Source organism: Cotesia glomerata, linkage group LG9, assembly GCF_020080835.1.
Source record: "Cotesia glomerata isolate CgM1 linkage group LG9, MPM_Cglom_v2.3, whole genome shotgun sequence".
Classification (NCBI taxonomy): domain Eukaryota; kingdom Metazoa; phylum Arthropoda; class Insecta; order Hymenoptera; family Braconidae; genus Cotesia; species Cotesia glomerata.
Genome location: NC_058166.1, coordinates 11,771,752 through 11,792,988, shown reverse-complemented (window position 1 = coordinate 11,792,988; position 21,237 = coordinate 11,771,752). Strand labels below are relative to the sequence as shown.

Sequence of the window (21,237 nt, the reverse complement as noted above, 5' to 3'; positions counted from 1 at the left end):
ACAACCAGAAAGAAAATTCTCTTAAAAACACATTGCACTTTACTTTACATCATTATTGATAGTGATATTAATAGAAATAAATCGAATAAAAAAATGTAAACAAAGACAATCTCAATATACTTTAGTTATAAGCAGTGTAAAATCCGGAAGCCACTTGTAATTATAATAATAATAGATGATTCACAGATTTTCTAGCTAGCCTTCAAAACTTATTCACCGAAACACAAATAGGAATGTTAATTATTCTCGAAATATTTTCATAATCAAAGCGTAAACAGAGACAAGTACAATGTACTTTAGTTGTTATTATCACAAAATCCGAAAGTTACTTATGATTACAATAACAATAGATGATTCATAGATTTATTAGCAAGCCTTCAAAGTTAATTATCCGAAATTCAAATAGAAATAGTAAATTTTCTGTAAGTGTTTTTTTTTTTTTTTTTCACTAAACACTGAAAGAAGAAAATTTTAACTCTTGTTAACTTTTTATAAACAAGATAAGATACAATAATAATTTTTAGGCGCACAGTAACTTATCGAATCCTGCCCTTGCTTACCAAAGCATTGGAATGGGTTTAATCCTTGCGTACAGCAATGAATATTTTCAATATTCAAGTGTATTATGCTGCTAAGCTCAAGAAAATAAAACGAGTCCAACCACAAAAGTTTACTCCCTACCGAAGTCGCTCGTAACCTTGGTACTTTATGTGATTTTAAATTAAACAAATTAAAAAAAAAAAAAAAAGTAATAATAATTTTGAACAGAAAAAAATTTTTACTCTTACTGTTTATTTTTTTTTTTTTTTATATTAAATCTAGTAATATATTAGTTTTATATCTAGTTTTATATTAAATCTACACTACAAAATAAGAAAAATTACTCGATTTAAGAAGAAAAATTCTAGAGCTTAAAAATTTTTCTAGATTCAAGTGAGTTTCACTCAATTTCAGAATTTTTCTTCTGGCTGAACTTTATTTGTAGACAGATTTAGACACACAAAAGACTACATGATTTTTTTTATTAGTTATATAAAACGACACCGAATTAGATAATTTTTTTATTTCAGTAATTTTTTTCTTAATTGCCGAAATTTTATTTTTTTTTGAAATATCAGATGTGTTTTTACTTTTTATTCATACAATATTATTCAATAATTGCAATATATGAATCTGAGCCAGACGTTAGTCACCATCCACCATTCTTTATAAGATACCTTGTATAGTTATTAAGTAATTATAATATCCTGTCATTTGAAAAAAAAATTTTGTTTTTGAATTTTTAAAAAATTACTCATGGAGATTTTTTCATCTTCTAAACAAGAATATTTTTCTTATTAAAAAATGGCAGATGTTGACTAACTTCTGGTCCAATATATGCATTAAATACGGACAGTAAAAGTTATAAAAATTGCTTGACCTTAACAAGTTGAAAGTAGGGTGCCAAATTGCATTTATCTCGTTGATAAACGAGAAAACTAAATCAACTAATTTATAAAATATAAATAAACTTTTATATGTTTTCTTTTGTTTTTAAGCCACTAGAAGTTCGAGAAATAAGTCAAGATCATTGTTACAAAGCATATCAGCTGGGTGTCTGGAGTCCCATCAGCACTAAAAAGCTAGAGGGTATCGTAAAACTCGCCTGTGCACTCGAGAGCGGGAGATACGCAGCCAGGGATATCGGTAAGTCTTGAAGTGGTGAAAAAATGGGAGTAAAAAGACAAATAAATAAAACAAGTTCAACCCAAAAAAAGTACCTACATTGAAGAAAAGAGAGCATCATTCCTCTTTTCTTCGTCGTCTCTTTCTTTTTATTTCTCAGCACACGTTCTCTTGCCCATGTCGAGGTACTGAAGGTGTTTGCGCGATAAACTTTTCGAGTAGTGGCACTCCTGAATGGCCCAGAAGTGGGAGTCAGGATAAGACACAAAATTACGGAGTGTGAGGGGCCACGAGTCTGAAATTTCGGTGGGATGGGAAAAAAATGGGAAACTAAACGATGGAGTTACTCGAATACTCTCGAGGGTAGAACTGCCCTTCGTCGAGAAATCCTTCATTTGATAACGATAAAACGAGTCCAACACTAACAAAAAGTACGTATACCTTTTCATCTAATTGAGAATCGAGATGGCAAACTTATAAAACCCTTTTTTTATTTCCTTTTTTCTTCATCACAACTCTTCACGAGATTTTTTCCTTTCGTCATTTCGTCGACTTTGACAAAATCTAGAAAAAACAGCTCACTCGCATTATTGGTGATGTTTGATACAGACGCTAGCTAATTTTGGATAGATCTCACTGAGAGAAAAATATGTTTCTCTGAACTAAGAAAATCTAGTTTAATAGCATCACCACAATTTAATTAAAGTTCATATACCTAAAGTTATTTGTTATATTGAACCCCAATACATAGTAATTTAAACTATTCTTAGTTAAATATGGGCTTAATAGTCATCTTGATTCACTTTAACTCAGAAAACAAAAAATATAATTCGGGCAGCCTGGAACGAGAATCAAACCCGTATCTTTTGGTTACGCCCCAAGGGCTCTACCAATTAAGGTAGTTCTTTCCCAACCTATAGTTTATGCTACTGCTGTCTTTTTCAGAAAAAAATTTATCAAAATATAGTCCATATAACTATATACTTTAACTAATGCATAATTCGAGTAACCACACTGATAAAAAATTGACTTGACTCAAGAGCCAAACTCTTGAACCAAGAATTCCATTTTGAAGAAAGTGATTTTCTTGAGTCAAGAGAATAAATTTTTGACTCAAGAAAATTTTCTTAGACCAAGAATAATTTCTTAGTGCTCTAGAGTCAAGTCAATTTTTTTATCAGTGCACAAAAGAAGGTTCAGAAAATACAAAATTTCATACTTATGACGTCATAATTCAGCTAACTATGCACTTTTCTTTCAGTACACCGGCTTTTTTTCACAGTGTATACTTACTCAGCGCATTGTGGTGTTCTGACACCAAGGTGAAGTTAGGCTTGCATTGACACTTATTGTCGACACAGTGAAAGCCATTCAACTTACACTCAAAATTGTGTAAGCAAAATCTATTTGAAACTCGTATGTATGTATCGTTTTATAGAGTACTAGCAGTCCGCCTCGGTTTCACACGGGTATTTAACGAAAATTTCAAAATTAATTATAATATAATATAGCCTATGTCACCTGGGGATAGTGTAGCTTCCCAACAGTGAAAGAATTTTTCAAATCGGTTCAGTAGTTTCAAAGCCTATTCAATGCAAACAAGCAAACAAAAAAACAATCAAATCTTTCCTTTTTATAATATTAGTATAGATAATGACCGTTGCAAGAACAAATCTTATCATCTGGACACTTCAAATTTTCGCGATCATCGCAATCAGTGTTGAATTCACAAGATTCTCTTACCGAAGCTATTGAAAAAATTTATATGATAAAAGATTCAGTTCTAGCTCTAAAAGTATCGAGAAAGTTATAAAAAAAAAAAAAAAAAAAAAAAAACTGACTTAAAATACAAGTGTTTTCATGAATTGCTGAATAGTGAGGCTTGCATTTATACGTGGCATCAATATAGATTGTGTTTTCAACAATGCATCGATCATTTTCTGAACACAATCTTGGTAGAATTGGTCGACACGCAGTTTCGTGAGCGCGGCGCCGCCTCTTAATAAAATTTTAAAGAAAAGTTTTAGATTCAATTGAACCCTACATACAGACGACTATTCAATGGCGTCATCCTACGTAAATATCTCACATTTAAAGATAGCCCAACGCGTAACAATAGATGACTAACACTCTATCACTTGACAAAAATAGTTTATAAAAAAATCACCTTATATTAGACCGCAACTCGTAAATTTATTTTCAGTACTACAAAAATGAAGGTAGTGATCGACTTCACTGGATATTACATAAAGAACAAATTTATGATAAAAGAGTTCTGTCGGAGCGATGTGCTATTACGAAAAGTAAGAACCGAAAAAATAATCATAACAAAGCACCCGACGTCATCTGAATGCCCATCGAAAAGGGAGTACGATAACTATTACAATAAATACGGAATAAAAAAATTTATCGGACACGCGTCACTTAAGTCACTTAGGGAGTACATATCGAGCATATTCAAGCAGAAATTGATCCAGAACTCCATCTACGTGCGAAACCCCCAAAAAATTCAACTATTGAACGAATTTATGGACTGTAAGTTCGACGGCAGTGTCAAGTGTCTGACCGATTTCGGGTTCAATACCGAGGAAATTGTAACAACGACCTGCAAATACCACGATCGAATGTACAGTTACTGTGCGCAAGACAACGCATTAGTTATGGCCAATTGGCTGATGGAGAAAAATTCATCCACGGTCCAGACTTCCAAATATATCGATCACCTCATCCTAGATTTTACGGGCCATATTAACAAATCTCAACAATTCGTCATCAAAGAATTGAGTCTATACGGCTTGAGTGGTACTGGCGACGTTGTTTATCAGAAATCCTATGTGTTCAAATCTTACGGACACTACGATAAACTACAACCCGAAGAGAAGAGAAATTTTGACGATTTTTACAACACTCATGGAATTCAATGGCTAAGTGGCACCCAAATATTGGGAAGGTTTAAATCGAATTTTAATAAATTGCTGATCAATTCTGGGGTAAAATTTATCTATGTTAGGGATTCGGAGAAAAAAAATATTTTGACAACGATAATTGGTGACGCGATAAATGTGATATGTTTAGATCGGTTTAATTATCAGGAGGTCATCGATAAACCGAGCAATTGTGGGCAACACTCGCATAAAGATAGTGGTAGGAATAAATGCGTTGATGATAGTGCTCAAAGCATGCTTGAGTGGGTGCTCAAAAATGAATTCTATAAACACCAAGGGAGAAAATTTGATGAACTTGATAATCCGATTGTCTCAAAACGGCAATTTTCACAGGAAAGTGATAATTATTGTTGGGATAGCGATTCTGAACAATCTCCAGATTCATTTAAATTAGAGAATATTCAGAATTTTGGTTTTGCACCTGAAAGATTAAAAGCTTTTTGATTGATTTGATTTTTTTAACCTCTATTGATGCTTAATATTTTGCTTACGTTGTATGAGTTATTGACATTGAATCGAAGACACTTAGCATTTTCTAAAAATTTGAGAAAAAATTTCATGACTTAAAAGGAAGAATTAATTTTTTTATCTTAAAATTGAAAAAATTATCTTTTCAAAAAAGAAGCAAATAGAAAAAATGAGTAATTATGTGGTAATTAAGAAGTGTGAGTGAAAGATACACTTAGAGAAGGAGGCAGAACAGGTAGTTCCGAAGTTACCGACAGATGCCGCTCCGTTCTGCTTTTTGTCCCTCTTCGGAATTTTGATTTGAGAACTCAGTAATATTTGTAAGTTAAGGGGTTAGGGGTAGTCAGAGACATGAAAAAAATGAGAATTTTCAATAATTTTTTTTTGCCAGTAAATCATTTTATTTTATAAAAGTAATAATAAGGCATTATTACTCCATGTTTTGGCTTGACCACGAAAATTTAAAAAAAAAAAAAAATTAATAATTTCCAAAGTTATGGCTTGTTTGTGTTGACCCAGTTCCAAAAAAAGGTTCTTGCGGTGAGCATCATAAATCCTTGGAGATTAATATAAAATCAATCGGACAAGAAAAAATAGTTTTATTAATAGATAATCTAGTGCCTGATCGAAGCTTTTTTTTTTGAAAATTAACAAAATGTCGGCCTCAGGAAATTTTTCTATAGATTTTCGGGAAAAAACCAACAGTTAATTGTTTATAAAAAATCGAAATTAAAAAAAAAATCCTTTGATCAGGCACGAGTTTTTTATATTTTTCTAAAGCTGTATAAGTTTCATTGAAATCTACTAAGCGGTTTTCGAGTTACAGTGGTCACCAGTTCAAAAAACATAGTTTTGAGAAAAACGCATTTAAAGTATTACACTATCGAGAGCTACCTGCTCTCGAGCGTTCTAGAGTGCCCGAACGCTCGTTGTTATTTGTCGAATAACTCGAAAAGTATTTGTCGAATTCACTTCAAACTTTCAGAGAATATTTTTAAGATATTATACTTAAAGATAATGCAAAAAAAATCGATTTTTTGAAAATCCTGACTACCCCTAAGCCCTTAAACATAGAATAAAAATGTACTTCTTTTCTGTTGTCATATCTTTGACAGGAATTTTAAAACATGCATCATCTGTAGCCTTAAAAGTAAATTTAGTTTTTCTGTACATCTAGCGGTTATTTGTTTTTTCATTATTTTTGACACTGCGATGCTTCGTATTATAATAACATAACTAAAAATAGAAAGTTCTACTATGGTTTAGTGGCGCAATAATTCTAACGTCAGGAAAAAAATACTATAAAGAAATGTATTTATATATGTACAAATACACAGTCGTATCTTAGTTTTTTATAAATAGTGATTAAACGACTGTGAATTGAACACTCATGTTAATTGAGAGAGTCCACAGTGTATTACTTTAGATGACAAAAAATAAAATTATTTCGACACAATAATTTTTCCAGCCAATTTTCCTGCTTCATATACAGTTCCACAAACATACAAACTGACGTCCAGAAAAGATTATTTTTAATGTTATTATTTACTATGCTAAAGAAAATAATTGTTTTTGAAATATATTTTGTGTCTGACAAATTATTTGACTTGATATCAGTGTACTAATATTATCCTGTAAGTGCGATATAAGTAAAAAAAATTAGGACGACGGTTGACCCTAAAGGCCATCCCTGCAACTTCCCGCTCATTCCGTACCTAGGTGTTTAAAATTGCACTTATGATGCTTTTGAGCTCTCCGAGCTCAAAAATACAATTTATGTCTTATTTTGAGCTCTCCGAGCTTATTCTCTAAACATGAATTAGTGAAAATTGACTTGAATCGTTCGATTTTCACGTGGTTAGCGGCATTTGACGCAGTTGTTTCAGCTTCATAAAGAATCTTCAAGTTTGAGTTGATAAAACTAGGAAATTTGAAGTAATTCCAAAAAAACACGTTTTTCAGTTTTCTTTCGTTCACGATATCTCTTGAACGAATTGACCGATATTGATCGGCTTTACGGCGATCGATGTAAATTTTTTATGTTAATAGCTGATTAGTTTTTGAAATTGATCGGTAAAGCCGTTCAAAAGTTATTCCAAAAAAAGACGGAGTATTTAGTGTGCGTGGTTGCAAAATATTTTACTTTTAATGAAATTCGTAAAATCTATTTATCAGGACTTTAAAAAAATTGAAATACACAATGACGCACACCAAGTACGTTCTAAAACTTTTTTTTTAATTTTTAAATTTACAATAAGATTTTTTTTAATTTCCGAAAATCATAAACAATCATATCGGTTACTTGGATTTTTTAATTTTGTATCTTTTTGTAAAGAAAAAAAAATTTTTTTTTTCCTAATAGTCTTATGAACGTGGACTTGGCGTGATTTTTTTTTCAGTGAAACTGTTTTTGTTCGGATTTTTCAATTAGCGCTCGCAAAAAGAAGAATTTTAGCCAAAAAAAGTTTTTTTTCACTTATTTTTTGGTTATAGAAAATTCAATATACCAAACACCAAATATGAAAAAACCCTTGGTATGGTTTTGCAGGAAATTAAATTCTCTACAAACATGATTTTCTGTCGAATTTAAAGAATCAACAACTTCTTTTTAATAGCTAATTTAATTAAAATTTGTTTGATAATTTTTGTTTTCAATTATCGATGGACACGTATAAAACTACTTCTTAACGAAAAGAACTAACTTATACAATTTTTTTAGGAATATTTATGATCTAAAAAATAGTTTTTATGCTTTAATTGATTATAGTATGGTACCATAGAAGTTAAAAATAATTTTATTAATAAAAATAATGGAGACAAAAAGATTAATTTTTTCGTAATTTTTTATTCATAAGTCTCATTGACTTAAAAATTATTCATGCTTCAAAATTAATAAAATATATCATTTTCTGTCATTTTTATTCGTCAACTTATTCTTCTGTAGCGCTCGTAACTCAATATGATAGTTGTATTCTAGCCAACAAGTGCCTATTTGGTTAACTTTTTTCAGCATTCTCCGAAAATTATTATTGAGCTGTCATTCGATTTGGAATGGCATCTTGATGAATTTTGAAAAAAATGAAGTTCCGCTTGTAAAAATTGCAAAAGTTATTAACAATTAACTGAAAAAATTAGGAAAACGGTTGACCCTAAAGGCCATCCCTGCAACTTCCCACTACCTCCATACCTAAGTGCTCAACAATTCACTTATTTTTTAAGCTCTTCGAACTCAAAAATATAATTTTTGTGTAATTTTGAGCTCTCCGAGCCCAAATAAATCGCTGTTCTGTGCTTTTGAGCTCGAGCTCAAAAGGCTAATAGAAGTTTTATACACTGACAAAACAGTTTGTTTGGCTCAAATGCGCAGATTTATTTGAAATAAATTAAAAATATATATTTAATTTTAACAAATTTCTTTTATTCAAATATATATTGCTTTGAATCAAATACTACCTCGTTTTGGTTTATTTAACTGAATCAAATCATTTATTTCATTTAAATAAAGATTTGCTAACTATTAACAAATCTCACTTTAGGTAAATTACGCTTGGTCTTACTACGGTCGCCACTGTTATTTCTCGACGTGATTTGTAAAAAATAAATAATGAAAATTAACTCTGTTTACAAATGTATTTTGTTTAATTTTTGTAGAAATAAATAAAATAAAAAAAATATATATATATGCTTAGACAAATATGTATTGAAATAGTTAACTATAATAGACATTAATAATTATGATGCTGAAGTTAGCAGACAGCTGTCAATTTTTTTAATTTTTATTACAGATCAACGATAAAAAACATATTTTAATGCACTTTTAATTTTTTTTTTAATTTTTAGACGTGGAACTTTTTAGTTAAAATTTTTTCGTGATAATTTTATTATTATAAAAGTCTTAAAAATTGACAGATGTTTGTTAATTAATGAAAATTAAGTTAGCCGTCATCTAAAAATTTTTAGAATTTTTTTTTATTGAAAAAATTGTTACAAAAGAAATTTTTTTAAAAAACTTCATTTGTAAAAAACTTAAAAAATTATAAGTGCAATTTTAAAAAAACATTTTCTAGATCTAATTTAATAAATAAAAAAAAAATTAAAATTAAAAACGTCGACTAACTTTATAGTATTATTGTTAATTTCAGTATAATTAATAATTCCAAAAGAATTGCCCATTTAACCCCAAACGTTCGATATGTCTACTTTTACTACTTTCCTAACCTAAAACTAAAAATCATTGCTTTGAGTATATTCAAACATACCATTTATTTATAGTTAACAAATTTGATTTGGTTGAAATATATCATTGTTAGCACCAAAGAAATATTTGTTAACTATAAACAAATCTGGATTTCATTCAAATATACGGTAACTTTGTCTCAAATAAATCAATTTATTTGTATCAAATAAATATTTCTTGTGATATTTAAATAAGAGATTTATTTATAGTTAACGAGCCTCATTTCATTTAAATGAACTGTTTTCTCAGTGTAGAACACTATTTTTTGAATTTTCAAACCGCAATAACTTTTGAATGAATTAATCGATTTTCTCACGGTTTACGGCATTCAACGCAGTTTTTTGAGTTCTTTAAAAAATCTTTAAGCGTAAACTGGTCAGACTAAAAATTTCATAGAAATTCTGAAAAAAACATTTTTTCCAATTTTTTACGACAACGATATCTCACGAAAAAATCAACCGATTTTGACGAGGCTGGTGGCAATCAACGTGGTTTTTTAAGGTTAAGAGCTGATTAGTTTTTGGAATTGATCGGTTCAGCCGTTCAAAAGATATTTAAAAAAAAACGAATTTTTGGAAATTTTATTTTTGAGATTTCTCAAAATTGATCCACTCAAATTCTGTAAATTAGTATCATAATTTTAGGGGCAAAGGAACTCTTCAGAACGCCGTTTATTTTGATCGAATCGGATGATCCGTTCAAAAGTTATGAGAGATTTACATACATACATACACACACACACACACACACACACACACACACACACACACACACACACACACACACACCTTGGGGCAGAGGAGAAACTGCTACCAGGCGCGTCTCCCCGTAGCGGATGGGAGAACGCTCGCTGTACCTGGTACAGAGGGTAGGAGCCAAATAAAATACGTTCTCGTGGACAAAACTCCCCTTTAATGGGTTGGTCACACTAACTGATCTAACAATACGATCGTTCCCTACTGTGACCCACTGGGAGTGATCGGAACCTCGTGTCGTAGTTTCCGACGATGCAGGCCACGGCTGATGTGAGTTTGCTCTGCCGAGGTGTAAGTTGCAGCAGTGGATCAGGAGCCAGCCACTTCGGGCCTTGATCAGGAAGTACGCAGTGAGTGATAGAGATCGGAATCTTCACCGCTCCGAGCGAGTCTAGTCCGTCCGTGTATTCCGGGACTAGCTAAGTGTCGGCTAGGCCTCAGGGAACTGGGGTAGGAGTACTATCTCCGAGGGTACACCCGTTCCTAGTTATGACAACCCGCTCCACTCCGTACGATGCACTGGTGAATTTAAAAGTATGAGTAAAATTCAGGAAAACAACAATAGTGAAAACGGGCCTCATGCCCAACAAGCAGCGATTGAAGCAAGCGCTGAAATGAAGCGGTCGCAAGCGTTGGAACGCCTTGAAAAGCTGACCAGTGAGCTAAATGACTTCATCCAATCTAAGGTCAATATCCACAAGGAGATTAAGACCAAGACGACCAGCGTAGCCAATGCCCTCCAGAGATTCAAGAAACTTGATGAAGAATGGTGTTTAACAGTACGACGCACTTCTCGCACTACACCGGAGAGAAGCATTCAAGCAACTGTCGTGAATGAAGAAGCAATGGACACTGGAGCCGAAGGTGACGGTGAATCAGTCGCGGAAGACAGAAGCAGAACTAGCAGCAAGTCAACTAAGAGAAAAGATCGATCTTCTCCCGACCCAACGATCTGCCAAGTTGTGAAGAAAAAGGACCTGAAACCAAGCCCTCCGAAAATCACGGCAGTGCAGAACGCCGGAAAAAAAGAGGTGACTGAATGGCAGAAGGTCCAATCCAAGAAGGAGAAGAAGGAGCAAGCGAGAGAGCGGTTACCAAAACAACCGGAGAACAAATCTCGGCCGGAGCCTAAGCGGGAAAAACCGCGAAAAATTACCAAACCAGATGCCTTAATTATTCGACCCGTTGAGAAGGCAAAATATGCCGAGATACTGCGTCGGATTAAAAAAGATGTCCCACCAGATCAGACCCGTGACGTCGTTGACAAGGTTCAAAAGACGAATGATGGGAATATGCTCATTACGCTTTCCAGAAAGACCGCAGACAAAGGACAAGCTTTGCTGAAGACCATCAAGAGCATCCTTAAAGAAGAAGCGCAAGTCATCTGTAAAGGCCCAGAGGAAAAGCTTGAAATCCGGGACATTGACGACGAAACAACTAAAGACGATGTCCGGAAGGCCTTACAAGAGGCAGCTGGAAATGACTACGAAATACCTGAAGATGTCATTAAAATTCGTCCGGCCTACAGAGGTACTCAAACTGCTTCGGTACGATTGCCAGCAGCAATAGTGCAGAAGATACTCGGAAAGACAGGCAAAATAAGGATTGGCTGGGTAAATTGCCGTGTCAGAGCAGTTAAGACACCACTACGATGCTATAAGTGCTGGCACTTTGGGCACACTACTGCCCAATGTAAAAGCGAAGTCGACCGATCTGGGCTTTGCATCAAATGTGGGCAAACAGGTCATCAAGCTGCTCAATGCCCAAATAAAGTGAAATGTGCGTTATGTGCGGAAAAACCTGGCTCTCAGGACACTGCTCACCGGTCTGGTTCTGGCCGATGCCAAATCTTCCAAAAAGCACTCCAGAAGCTAACAAATAAACGAACATGAGGATACTGCAACTTAACATCAATCACTGCGAAGCTCCGCATGACCTGCTTATGCAGACAGTACGAGAATTAAAGCTCGACGTTGTGCTTTTATCGGAGCCATATAAACATTTAGCTGGACAACCTTGGGAGACGGATATCACCACGAAAGCTGTGATCTGGGCTTGTGGTAAGCTCCCTTTCCAGAGTGTAGCTGCCAATGGCAGCGCTGGCTTTGTAGCAGCATCAGTAGATGGCATCCGTTTTTACAGCTGCTACGCACCACCTAGCCTCTCAATTGGATCGACTTCTTGGATCGACTGACCGAGGACGCGAAGCAACATCATCCAGTGGCGATAGCCGGGGACTTTAACGCCTGGGCAGTGGACTGGGGCAGTAAGTAGACTAATGCACAAGGAAGAGAGCTGCTAGAAGCTCTTTCTACACTAGATGTAGTCTTGCTCAACAGTGGTGACACGCCGACCTACACCAAAGGTGACGCAAGCTCGATTGTAGACGTCACTTTTGTCAGTACCAGCCTTGCTAAAGGTAACACTAACTGGAAGGTACTGGACATCTACACTGCCAGTGACCATCATGCGATACTCTGGGAAACGTCAAACGACCAGAACCTCCGGGGGCCTATCAAGCAATTTAACACCGTCGGTTGGAAGGTGAAATCTCTTGACCCAGAAGTATTGCTAACAGCCCTCGATAGTGATCCGATAGAGACTGGATGTGCAGAAGAACATACTAAGGCTCTGATGATGCGAGTAACACAAGCTTGTGATGCCAGTATGCCTCGCAAACGTGTTATGAATTCAAGACCTGCGGTACACTGGTGGAATGATCATATCAGCAACCTCCGTAAAGAGTGTCATCGAAAGAGAAGAATATCACAGCGTGGCTATCAACGACCTAACTCTGCAGTGCTGATCGCAGAGTACAAAAAAGCTCGTCGTGAACTTAATAAGGTCATAAAAGAGAGCAAAGGAAGATGCTGGAAAGAGCTCATATACGAGGTCGACAAAGACGTGTGGGGTCGGCCGTATAAGGTGGTCATGACGCACCTGGAGAAACAACAAATGCCGTCACCTACGTGTCCCCAACTCCTTCAGAAAATCGTCACTGCGCTGTTTCCACAGCAACACAGTCTCAATTATCAGTCAACGCAAGATGAACTGGACGAGATTCCACCTGTCACTGAAGAAGAATTGTTGGAGGCCTGTAATCGGGTAGGAAATAATAAAGCGCCGGGATTGGACGGAATCCCTAATATAGCCTTGAAAACTATCATAAAGGCAGCACCAACATTATTTCTAGACGCTTAAAACGCATGCCTCAAAGAGGGGACTTTTCCTCGTAAGTGGAAACAGCAACGGTTAGTACTTTTACCTAAAGGAAAGAAACCGCCAGAAGAACCGTCATCTTACCGACCACTCTGCTTGCTAGATACGGCGGGTAAGATATTTGAGCGTATCATCCATCAGCGAATAGATGCAGTAGTCGACCCACTCTTGGCAGACAACCAGTATGGATTCCGGAAAGGACGATCAACCCTAGACGCGATCAATCTGGTTGTCAATACGGCCAAAGAGGCAATCGCAGGAACTACATGGAAGGGTGGAACGAAGAAGTACTGCCTGGTGGCTGCCTTGGACATCAAAAATGCTTTCAATTCCGCTAATTGGGACTGCATCATGCAAGCTCTCGACGAGAAGAACGTGCCAACATATCTTCGCAGACTAGTGATTAGCTATTTTACAGATAGAGTGCTGAAATACGATACAAAGAATGGTCCGAAAGAGTATGATATAACCGGTGGTGTGCCACAGGGCTCTGTTCTTGGTCCAATTCTGTGGAATATCATGTATGACGGGCTCCTGAGACTGAAGCTTCCAAGATGTGTCAAACTGGTAGCGTATGCGGATGATGTTGCCGCAGTGATCGTCGCCAAACACCTCGACGAGATTCAACATCTGTTTGACATCACTTTTGAGAAGATCAACCAGTGGATGGATACAGTTAACCTACAACTGGCCAAGCAGAAGACCGAAGCAGTACTTATTACCAGCCGAAAAGAAGTTGAAACAATTAAGCTAAAAGTCGGTGACCGAGAAATCACATCACAACCTCATATACGATATCTGGAAGTGATGCTTGATGCCCGACTCAACTTCAAGCAGCAAGTGGAACACGTCTGTACGAAAGCGTCAGTAGTGAGAGCTAGTCTCGCACGATTAATGCCGAACGTCGGAGGCCCAAAGCAGAGCAGGAGGCTACTATTGTCATCAGTAATCACATCGGTGCTCACCTACGGAATATCCATTTCGGCTGACGCACTAGAGGTGCAAGATTCATGGAGAAAAGCTGGACCAATATATCGTATGAGTGCCCTACGAGTTGCAAGCGTCTTTCGAACAATATCAGAGGAAGCAGTGTGTGTCATTTCCGGAACTTTGCCACTCCGAGTCCTAGCTGAGGAAAGACGGAACCTTTACCAACGAAAGAGGACAACCACACAAAGTGCCGAGGAACTCAGAGCTGAAAAACGGCAGAACAGCATCGCACGATGGCAATCGCAGTGGGACGCCGCGACAACAGGGAGATGGACACACCGTCTCATACCGACGATCGACGTTTGGCTAAACCGAAGTCATGGCGAGGTAAATTACTATCTGATGCAGTTGTTGTCAGGACATGGATGTTTTCGGACGTATCTTCACCGCTTCAAACATGATGATTCACCGGAGTGCCCGTCCTGCCCAGGAATCAATGAAGACGCGGAGCACGTTTTCTTTGAGTGCCCACGATTTTACCCACAGCGAGATGAGCTGGAGATGATCCTAAAGAAGAAAATCCAACCAGAGACAATAGTAGAAGCAATGTTGTCATCACGAGCCTCCTGGAACGCCATCAGCACATTTGCAACAGAAGTCCTTATAGACTTGCGTTCCATCGAAAGAAGAAGAGCAAATGACAACAACTAGAAAAAAGGTAAAATAACACCTTAGCTACCAGAAGAAAGAGCAGTAGTTAGATCCTCCCCTCACGAAGGGGTTTAGGGTTTAGCGGGTAGAGGCGCTAGCGTCGAATTTTAGTATGACACTGCGTCGAGTCGCCACATATCCAGGCCAAACAACTATGCCTAGAATCCGTAAAAAGGATTCCCCCTCCCCTTAAAAAAAAAAAAAAAAAAAAAAACACACACACACACACACACATACAGACACGGTGAAATTTCCGTGAAAATAGTCAGGAAAGCTTCTTAGGACCTCAAAACATCGAGATCTGATGAAAACTCGATTTTCGAAAAACGGGGTGAAAACAATAACTTCCCGATTTTTGAAAATTTTCAATTTTCTTAGCGGAAAGTTAAAAAAGGGGATTTAGTTTTTTGAAAATATCTCAAAAAGTCCTAAAAAATCTTAAAATCGTCTTGAAAAAATCTTACAGCGACAGAGCTCCGGAACATAATTATGGAGCGTCTTTAAATTATCTTAAAATGATTTAAATAAATTAGTCTCAAAAAAATCTTAAACAGAAATTTTGAGACTATTTTGAGATGAGCTAACAGTGATAGAGTCCCGGAACATTAAAACAGAACGTCTTAAAATTGTGGGATATAATTTTTTAACAATTATAAATTCAATTTAAAAACATCTTACTCAAAAATATTTCGTTAGAAAGTCGTAAAATCGTCTAAAAATTAATTTTCCCAACAAATTCGAGAACCAAATTTTCAAAAATCTGTTCTCGGAAATTTTTTTTAGCGTCTTAAAAGAGTCTTAAAATAGTCTTGGTTTGTGTCACGTTTAAGATTCTAAACAAACGACAATTTTAAGTCGATTTTTTTTTACACGGGTGGAGTAATTCTTGGCAGTTTTCAGAATAGATCCCCGTTGAAAAATTAAAAAAATTTCATTTTTCAGTTTTTTGTTAATAATTTTCGTTGTTGCAAAATTAAAAACTTAAATTAATCGTCGAAAAAATTTTTTCTTCAAAATATTAATAAGGAAGTACGAGCGCTAGACGGGGTGGGGATAGGTATCGACTCTAGTGCAGTAAGGGGAGAGCAGTAACCATATGATTTTTCTCAATATATAGATAAACATTTAACATTGGCTAATGGCGGCATTTATTTTTCTTTTAATTAATACACTTTAATTAGTCGGGCAAGTGTAAATTTTTTTGAATTAGATTTATCACTAATATATTTACTTTCATCCATAAGTTTTTTAAAAATATTCACCGACAGTTTTACGAGAAAAATACAGAAATGTATCAATGTTTGGAGGTTACCCCATAAAACCAATGTTAAATTGCTCAACTTTAAAGTTAATTATTAATTTAAATAATCGGGCAATCTCCTTCAAATTTTCGGAATTTGTTTAGACATATTTAAACTTCATATTAAAGAAAAATCAAGCCTTTTATCAAAAGTTGTCTTGGTGCTCGTACTTCCTTAATGATCCGTTTTTTGTTGTCAGAAGCTGCATAGACATAATTTTTTAAAATATTGGTCCTACAGTTCTGGGAATCGAGACTTTTTTTGGGGAAATTTCCTCCTATTTTTGAATCTTATTTTAAATTTAATAAATCTTCATTAGTTTTTGAGATATTTTCAAAAAACTAAATCCCCTTTTTTCAGTTAATTGTTAATAACTTTTGCAATTTTTACAAGCGGAACTTCATTTTCTTTTTCAAAAATCATCTAGATACCATTCCGAATCGAATGACAGCTCAATAATAATTTTCGGAGATTGCTGAAAAAAATTAACCAAAAAAGCACTTGTTGGCTAGACTACAACTACCGTTTTGAGTTACGAACGCTACAGAAGAATCCGTTGATGAATAAAAATGACAGAAAAAGATATATTTTATTAATTTTGAAGCATGAATAACCTTTAAGTCAATAAGACTTATGAATAAAAAATTACGAAAAAATTAATTTTTTTGTCTTCATTATTTTTGTTAATAAAATTATTTTTAACTTCTCTTGTACTATATTATAATCAATTAAAGCATAAAAACTATTTTTTAGATCATAAATATTCCTAAAAAAATTGTATAAGTTAGTTCTTTTCGTTAAGAAGTAGTTTTATACGTGTCCATCCATAATTGAAAACAAAAATTATCGAACAAATTTTAATTAAATTAGCTATTAAAAAGAAGCTGTTGATTCTTTAAATTCGACAGAAAATCATGTTTGTAGAGAATTTAATTTCCTACAAAACCATACCAAGGGTTTTTTCATATTTGGTGTTTGGTATATTGAATTTTCTATAACCAAAAAATAAGTGAAAAAAAACTTTTTTCAGCGAAAATTCTTCTTTTTGCGAGCGCTAATTGAAAAATGAAGATAAAGCGCTCAAATTTTGACACAATTTATTTTTCGTAACTCTAAACAAAATTTTGATATAGGACCGAAAAAAAAAAATCTTCGATATATTTGGCACAGTCTAATATACACACACACACACACACACACACACACACACACACACACACACACACACACACACACACACACACACCGTAGCGACAGCGAGAGATGCATGGACTGGTAGCCTCAAAGCCCGCAAGGTGTGTCTTGTCCTCACGCTAGATATTAGAAATGCCTTTAACAGCGCAAATTGGAGAGATATTTTGGACGCCCTGGAGCACAGATTTGACGTGGAGCCGGAGAATCTGGCACTAGTCGACAACTACCTTGACGAGAGAAAGCTGATAGCAGAAACCACGGAAGGTCCACAAGAATACGCCATAACGGCTGGCGTGCCGCAAGGCTCAATAATGGGGCCCGATCTATGGAACGTGGACTACGACGAGCTTCTGGAAATCCCGTTGCCAAAGCAAGTGGAGCTAACGGGCTTTGCAGACGACGTCGCGGCCACGATAATAGTAGACAGCGTAGAGGAGGCCGAACTACTCGTTCGGGAAACCATTGATGCTGTCGAGACTTGGCTCGATAAACACCACCTGAAACTCGCAAAACACAAAACCGAGATGGTCGTTCTGACTCGCCAAAAATGGTTCCCAAAACCATTTGCTGTGGACATGGGAGGAATAACGCTAACGTCAACAAGGGCCCTGTGCTATCTGGGGGTAATGATAGACGAGAAACTATCTTTCCGCGAACACCTCGATAGTGCATGCCAGAAAGCCAGCAAGACGGTGTCTAGCCTAGCAAGAATTATGACGAATACTATGGGACCAAGAACCAAAAAGAGGAGAGTCCTTCTGGAAGCAGTCCATTCGGTACTGCTTTATGGAGCGGAAATATGGGCAGATATATTAAAGCAGAAAACCTATCGGCGGAAAATGGCAGCAGTGCAGCGGCGAGGCGCTCTCAGAGTTGCCTGCGCCTACCGCACGGTTTCCGAAGCGGCTGTATTGGTCATTGCGGGAGCTGCGCCCATCGACCTATTAGCGTTCGAGAGAGCAAGACTCTACGACGCTAAAATCGGTGACGAAAACATGAAGGAAGCAAGAACGAGGATAAAAACGGAAACGCAGCAAGAGTGGCAGGACCGATGGACGTCGGGAGAGACAGGCAGATGGACAGCGCGACTGATCCCAAACATCAACGTCTGGCTTTTTCGGAAGCACGGGGACACGGACTTCTTTCTGACCCAGCTACTGACGGGACATGGGCAGTTCAATGCCTATCTATTCAAGATGGGTTTGCACAGCACACCAACGTGCAAATACTGTCCAGACAAAATTGACAACGCCGAGCACACGTTTTTCGAGTGTGATCGATGGAAGGACGATAGAATCTGCAGCGAAGAAACAATGGGCACCGCGCTCTCCCCTGAGAGCTTAGTAACCTGCATGATCAAAATAGAAGAAAACTGGACAGCTGTAGTAGCCTACGCGCAGCGTCTCTTGAAAGAAAAAATCGCAGAAAGGGATTAGAAACCAGTAATAACAAGAAGTAAGTGTCGTGAGGCACAACATGGACTGGATTGAAGTAATGCTAACGCGGTCCTGATCCAGTCTTCCCTGTAACATCTATAGAGAAACGAGAGAGGAGGATGTTTAGTCGGTATTGTTGCAAAATAATATTGTCTTCTGAGTCCGACATACCCAGGCACCAACACCTAGTCCTGGCAACAACACCAAGTCCTGGCATACATAAACGTATTTTACCTCCTCTATAAAAAAAAAAAAAAAAAAAAAACACACACACACACACACATACACATACATACATACAGGCATAGTGACAACATCGCGGAGGTAGTCAGGGAAGCTTCCTATGACCTTAAAACGTCGAGATCTGATGAAAACTCGATTTTTGCAAATCGGGGTGAAAACAATAACTTCCCGATTTCCTTAGCGGGAAGTTAAAAAATCAATTTCAATTTCGAGAAATCTGATTTTCTTGAGATGTCGAGAGTAGAGCACTACCTCAAAGCTTCGCTTATGAGGCGTGCAATTACTTCTTTGATATTATTAACCATCTGTTTCATTTGAAAAAAAGGTGGAGCTGATCCAGAACGAATGACCCCCCCGCGAGTAGAGGAATACATAACCGACCTATTCTCCGGAACTGGCGTTCTCATCCAAGTAATAAGCGATGAAGAAACACTGCTTCACGAATATCCACTTTTTGCAACAGTTAATCGTGCTGCCTCAATAATACCGCGACACCGCGGCAGAATAATATATCTCACTTACGAACCACAAGACCCCAACGGAATCACAGAGACGCTCTTGTTTGTCGGTAAGGGGGTAACTTACGATACTGGTGGCACTGGAATGAAGGAGTCGAGTGCTTTATCCGGAGGATCACGACACAAATGCGGTATTGCTGCTTGCGTGGGATTTATGCAGGTACTCTTTTTACTCCTCAATGATTAATTATTCTATTTTGCTTATTACTTGTTGTGTAATCAATTCAATTAATTAAATTGAAGGTAGTGAATCTTCTGCAGCCCCCGACAACAAAAGTTGTAGCTGCCTTGTGTGTTATCCGCAACAGTACCGGAGAAAACGGGTACGTAGCTGATGAAGTGATTACCGCTAAATCCGGGTGGAGAGTCCGCATCACCGACACCGACGTTGAGGGTAGATTGTCTATCGCAGATGCTCTTTTTCATATCAGGAAAATAGCAGTACACTCGGTTAATCCCCATATTTTCACGGTTGCTTCAGTAACGACTTACGCCAAGCTGGCTCCTGGATATGGATATACGGTAACTACTTTTTTTAAAATTTACTTATACTTATAAATAAATCTACCGGGTCTTTAATCATTATTTTGTTGTAACTAAATAACTGCATGGGGCATTCCACCCCAAATCGTACTGATAAGAAAATTTTTTTCTTGATTTTCGTAATTTTGCGATTCTTTTTAGTATTCATTAAAAAACTCCTTCAGATATAATTTTCAGATTTTTTTAATCAACGGTTCTAAAGATTTCGAACTAAAAAAAAAACCCCTTTTTAACTTCCCGCTAAGAAAATTGAAAATTTTCAAAAATAATCGGGAAGTTATTGGTTTTACCCCGTTTTTCAAAAATCAAGTTCTCATCAGATCTTGATGTTTTGAGGTCCTAGGAAGCTTCCCTGAATGTTTTCGCGATGATGTCCGTATGTCTGTGTGTGTGTGTGTGTGTGTGTGTGTGTGTGTGTGTGTGTGTGTGTGTGTGTGTGTGTGTATGTGTGTGTGTGTATGTATGCATGTAAACCTCTTATAACTTCTGAACGGCTTAACCGATTTGATCGCAGTTGGAGTCATTTGAAAGGTCTTCGCCAAACAGATTTCCTGTAAGTTGGAATCGATTCGGACTAGTAGATTTCGAGAAATTGCAAAAAAGTGACAAAAAAAGTTGTTTTTTTTTTCATTTTTTTTAAATATCTCCGAATTGGCTGAACCGATCGATCTCAAATACTTATCAGTTCTTAACCTTAGAAACCCGCATCAATCGCCACCTAGAGCGTCAGAATCGGTTGATGTGTTCGTGAGATACCGTTGTCGAAAAAAGTGTTTTTTTGTAATAACTCCGAAATGTTTCATCAGATTAATTTTTTTGTTTCAAATTATTTATAGAGCTCACAAAACTACATCAATCGCCGCCAACCGCGTAATAATGTTTGATTCATTCAAAAGTTATAGCAGTTTGAAAATTAAAAAACTCGTGTTTCATCGAACTTTGATAAGATTTTTATGCTCAAAGAATTCAAAAGCATAAGAAAGCTATTTCTATGCGCTAGGAGAGCTCAAAATAAGACATAAATTGTATTTTTGAGCTCGGAGAGCTCAAAAGCATCGTAAGTGCAATTTTA

At 36.4% G+C, this 21,237-nt stretch overlaps 1 protein-coding gene across 2 annotated transcripts in view; it reads left to right on the top strand.

The window, feature by feature from the left end:
• The window catches only part of LOC123271846 (putative aminopeptidase W07G4.4), a 155,721-nt gene that overhangs the window by 106,902 nt on the left and 27,582 nt on the right, over positions 1-21,237 (top strand). For both annotated transcript variants that reach the window (XM_044738342.1, XM_044738343.1), the window contains exons 4-6: positions 1,539-1,686; positions 19,430-19,782; positions 19,866-20,144. In XM_044738342.1, the coding sequence (XP_044594277.1) occupies positions 1,539-1,686; positions 19,430-19,782; positions 19,866-20,144 (780 nt within the window). The remainder of the gene's footprint in view (positions 1-1,538; positions 1,687-19,429; positions 19,783-19,865; positions 20,145-21,237) is intronic.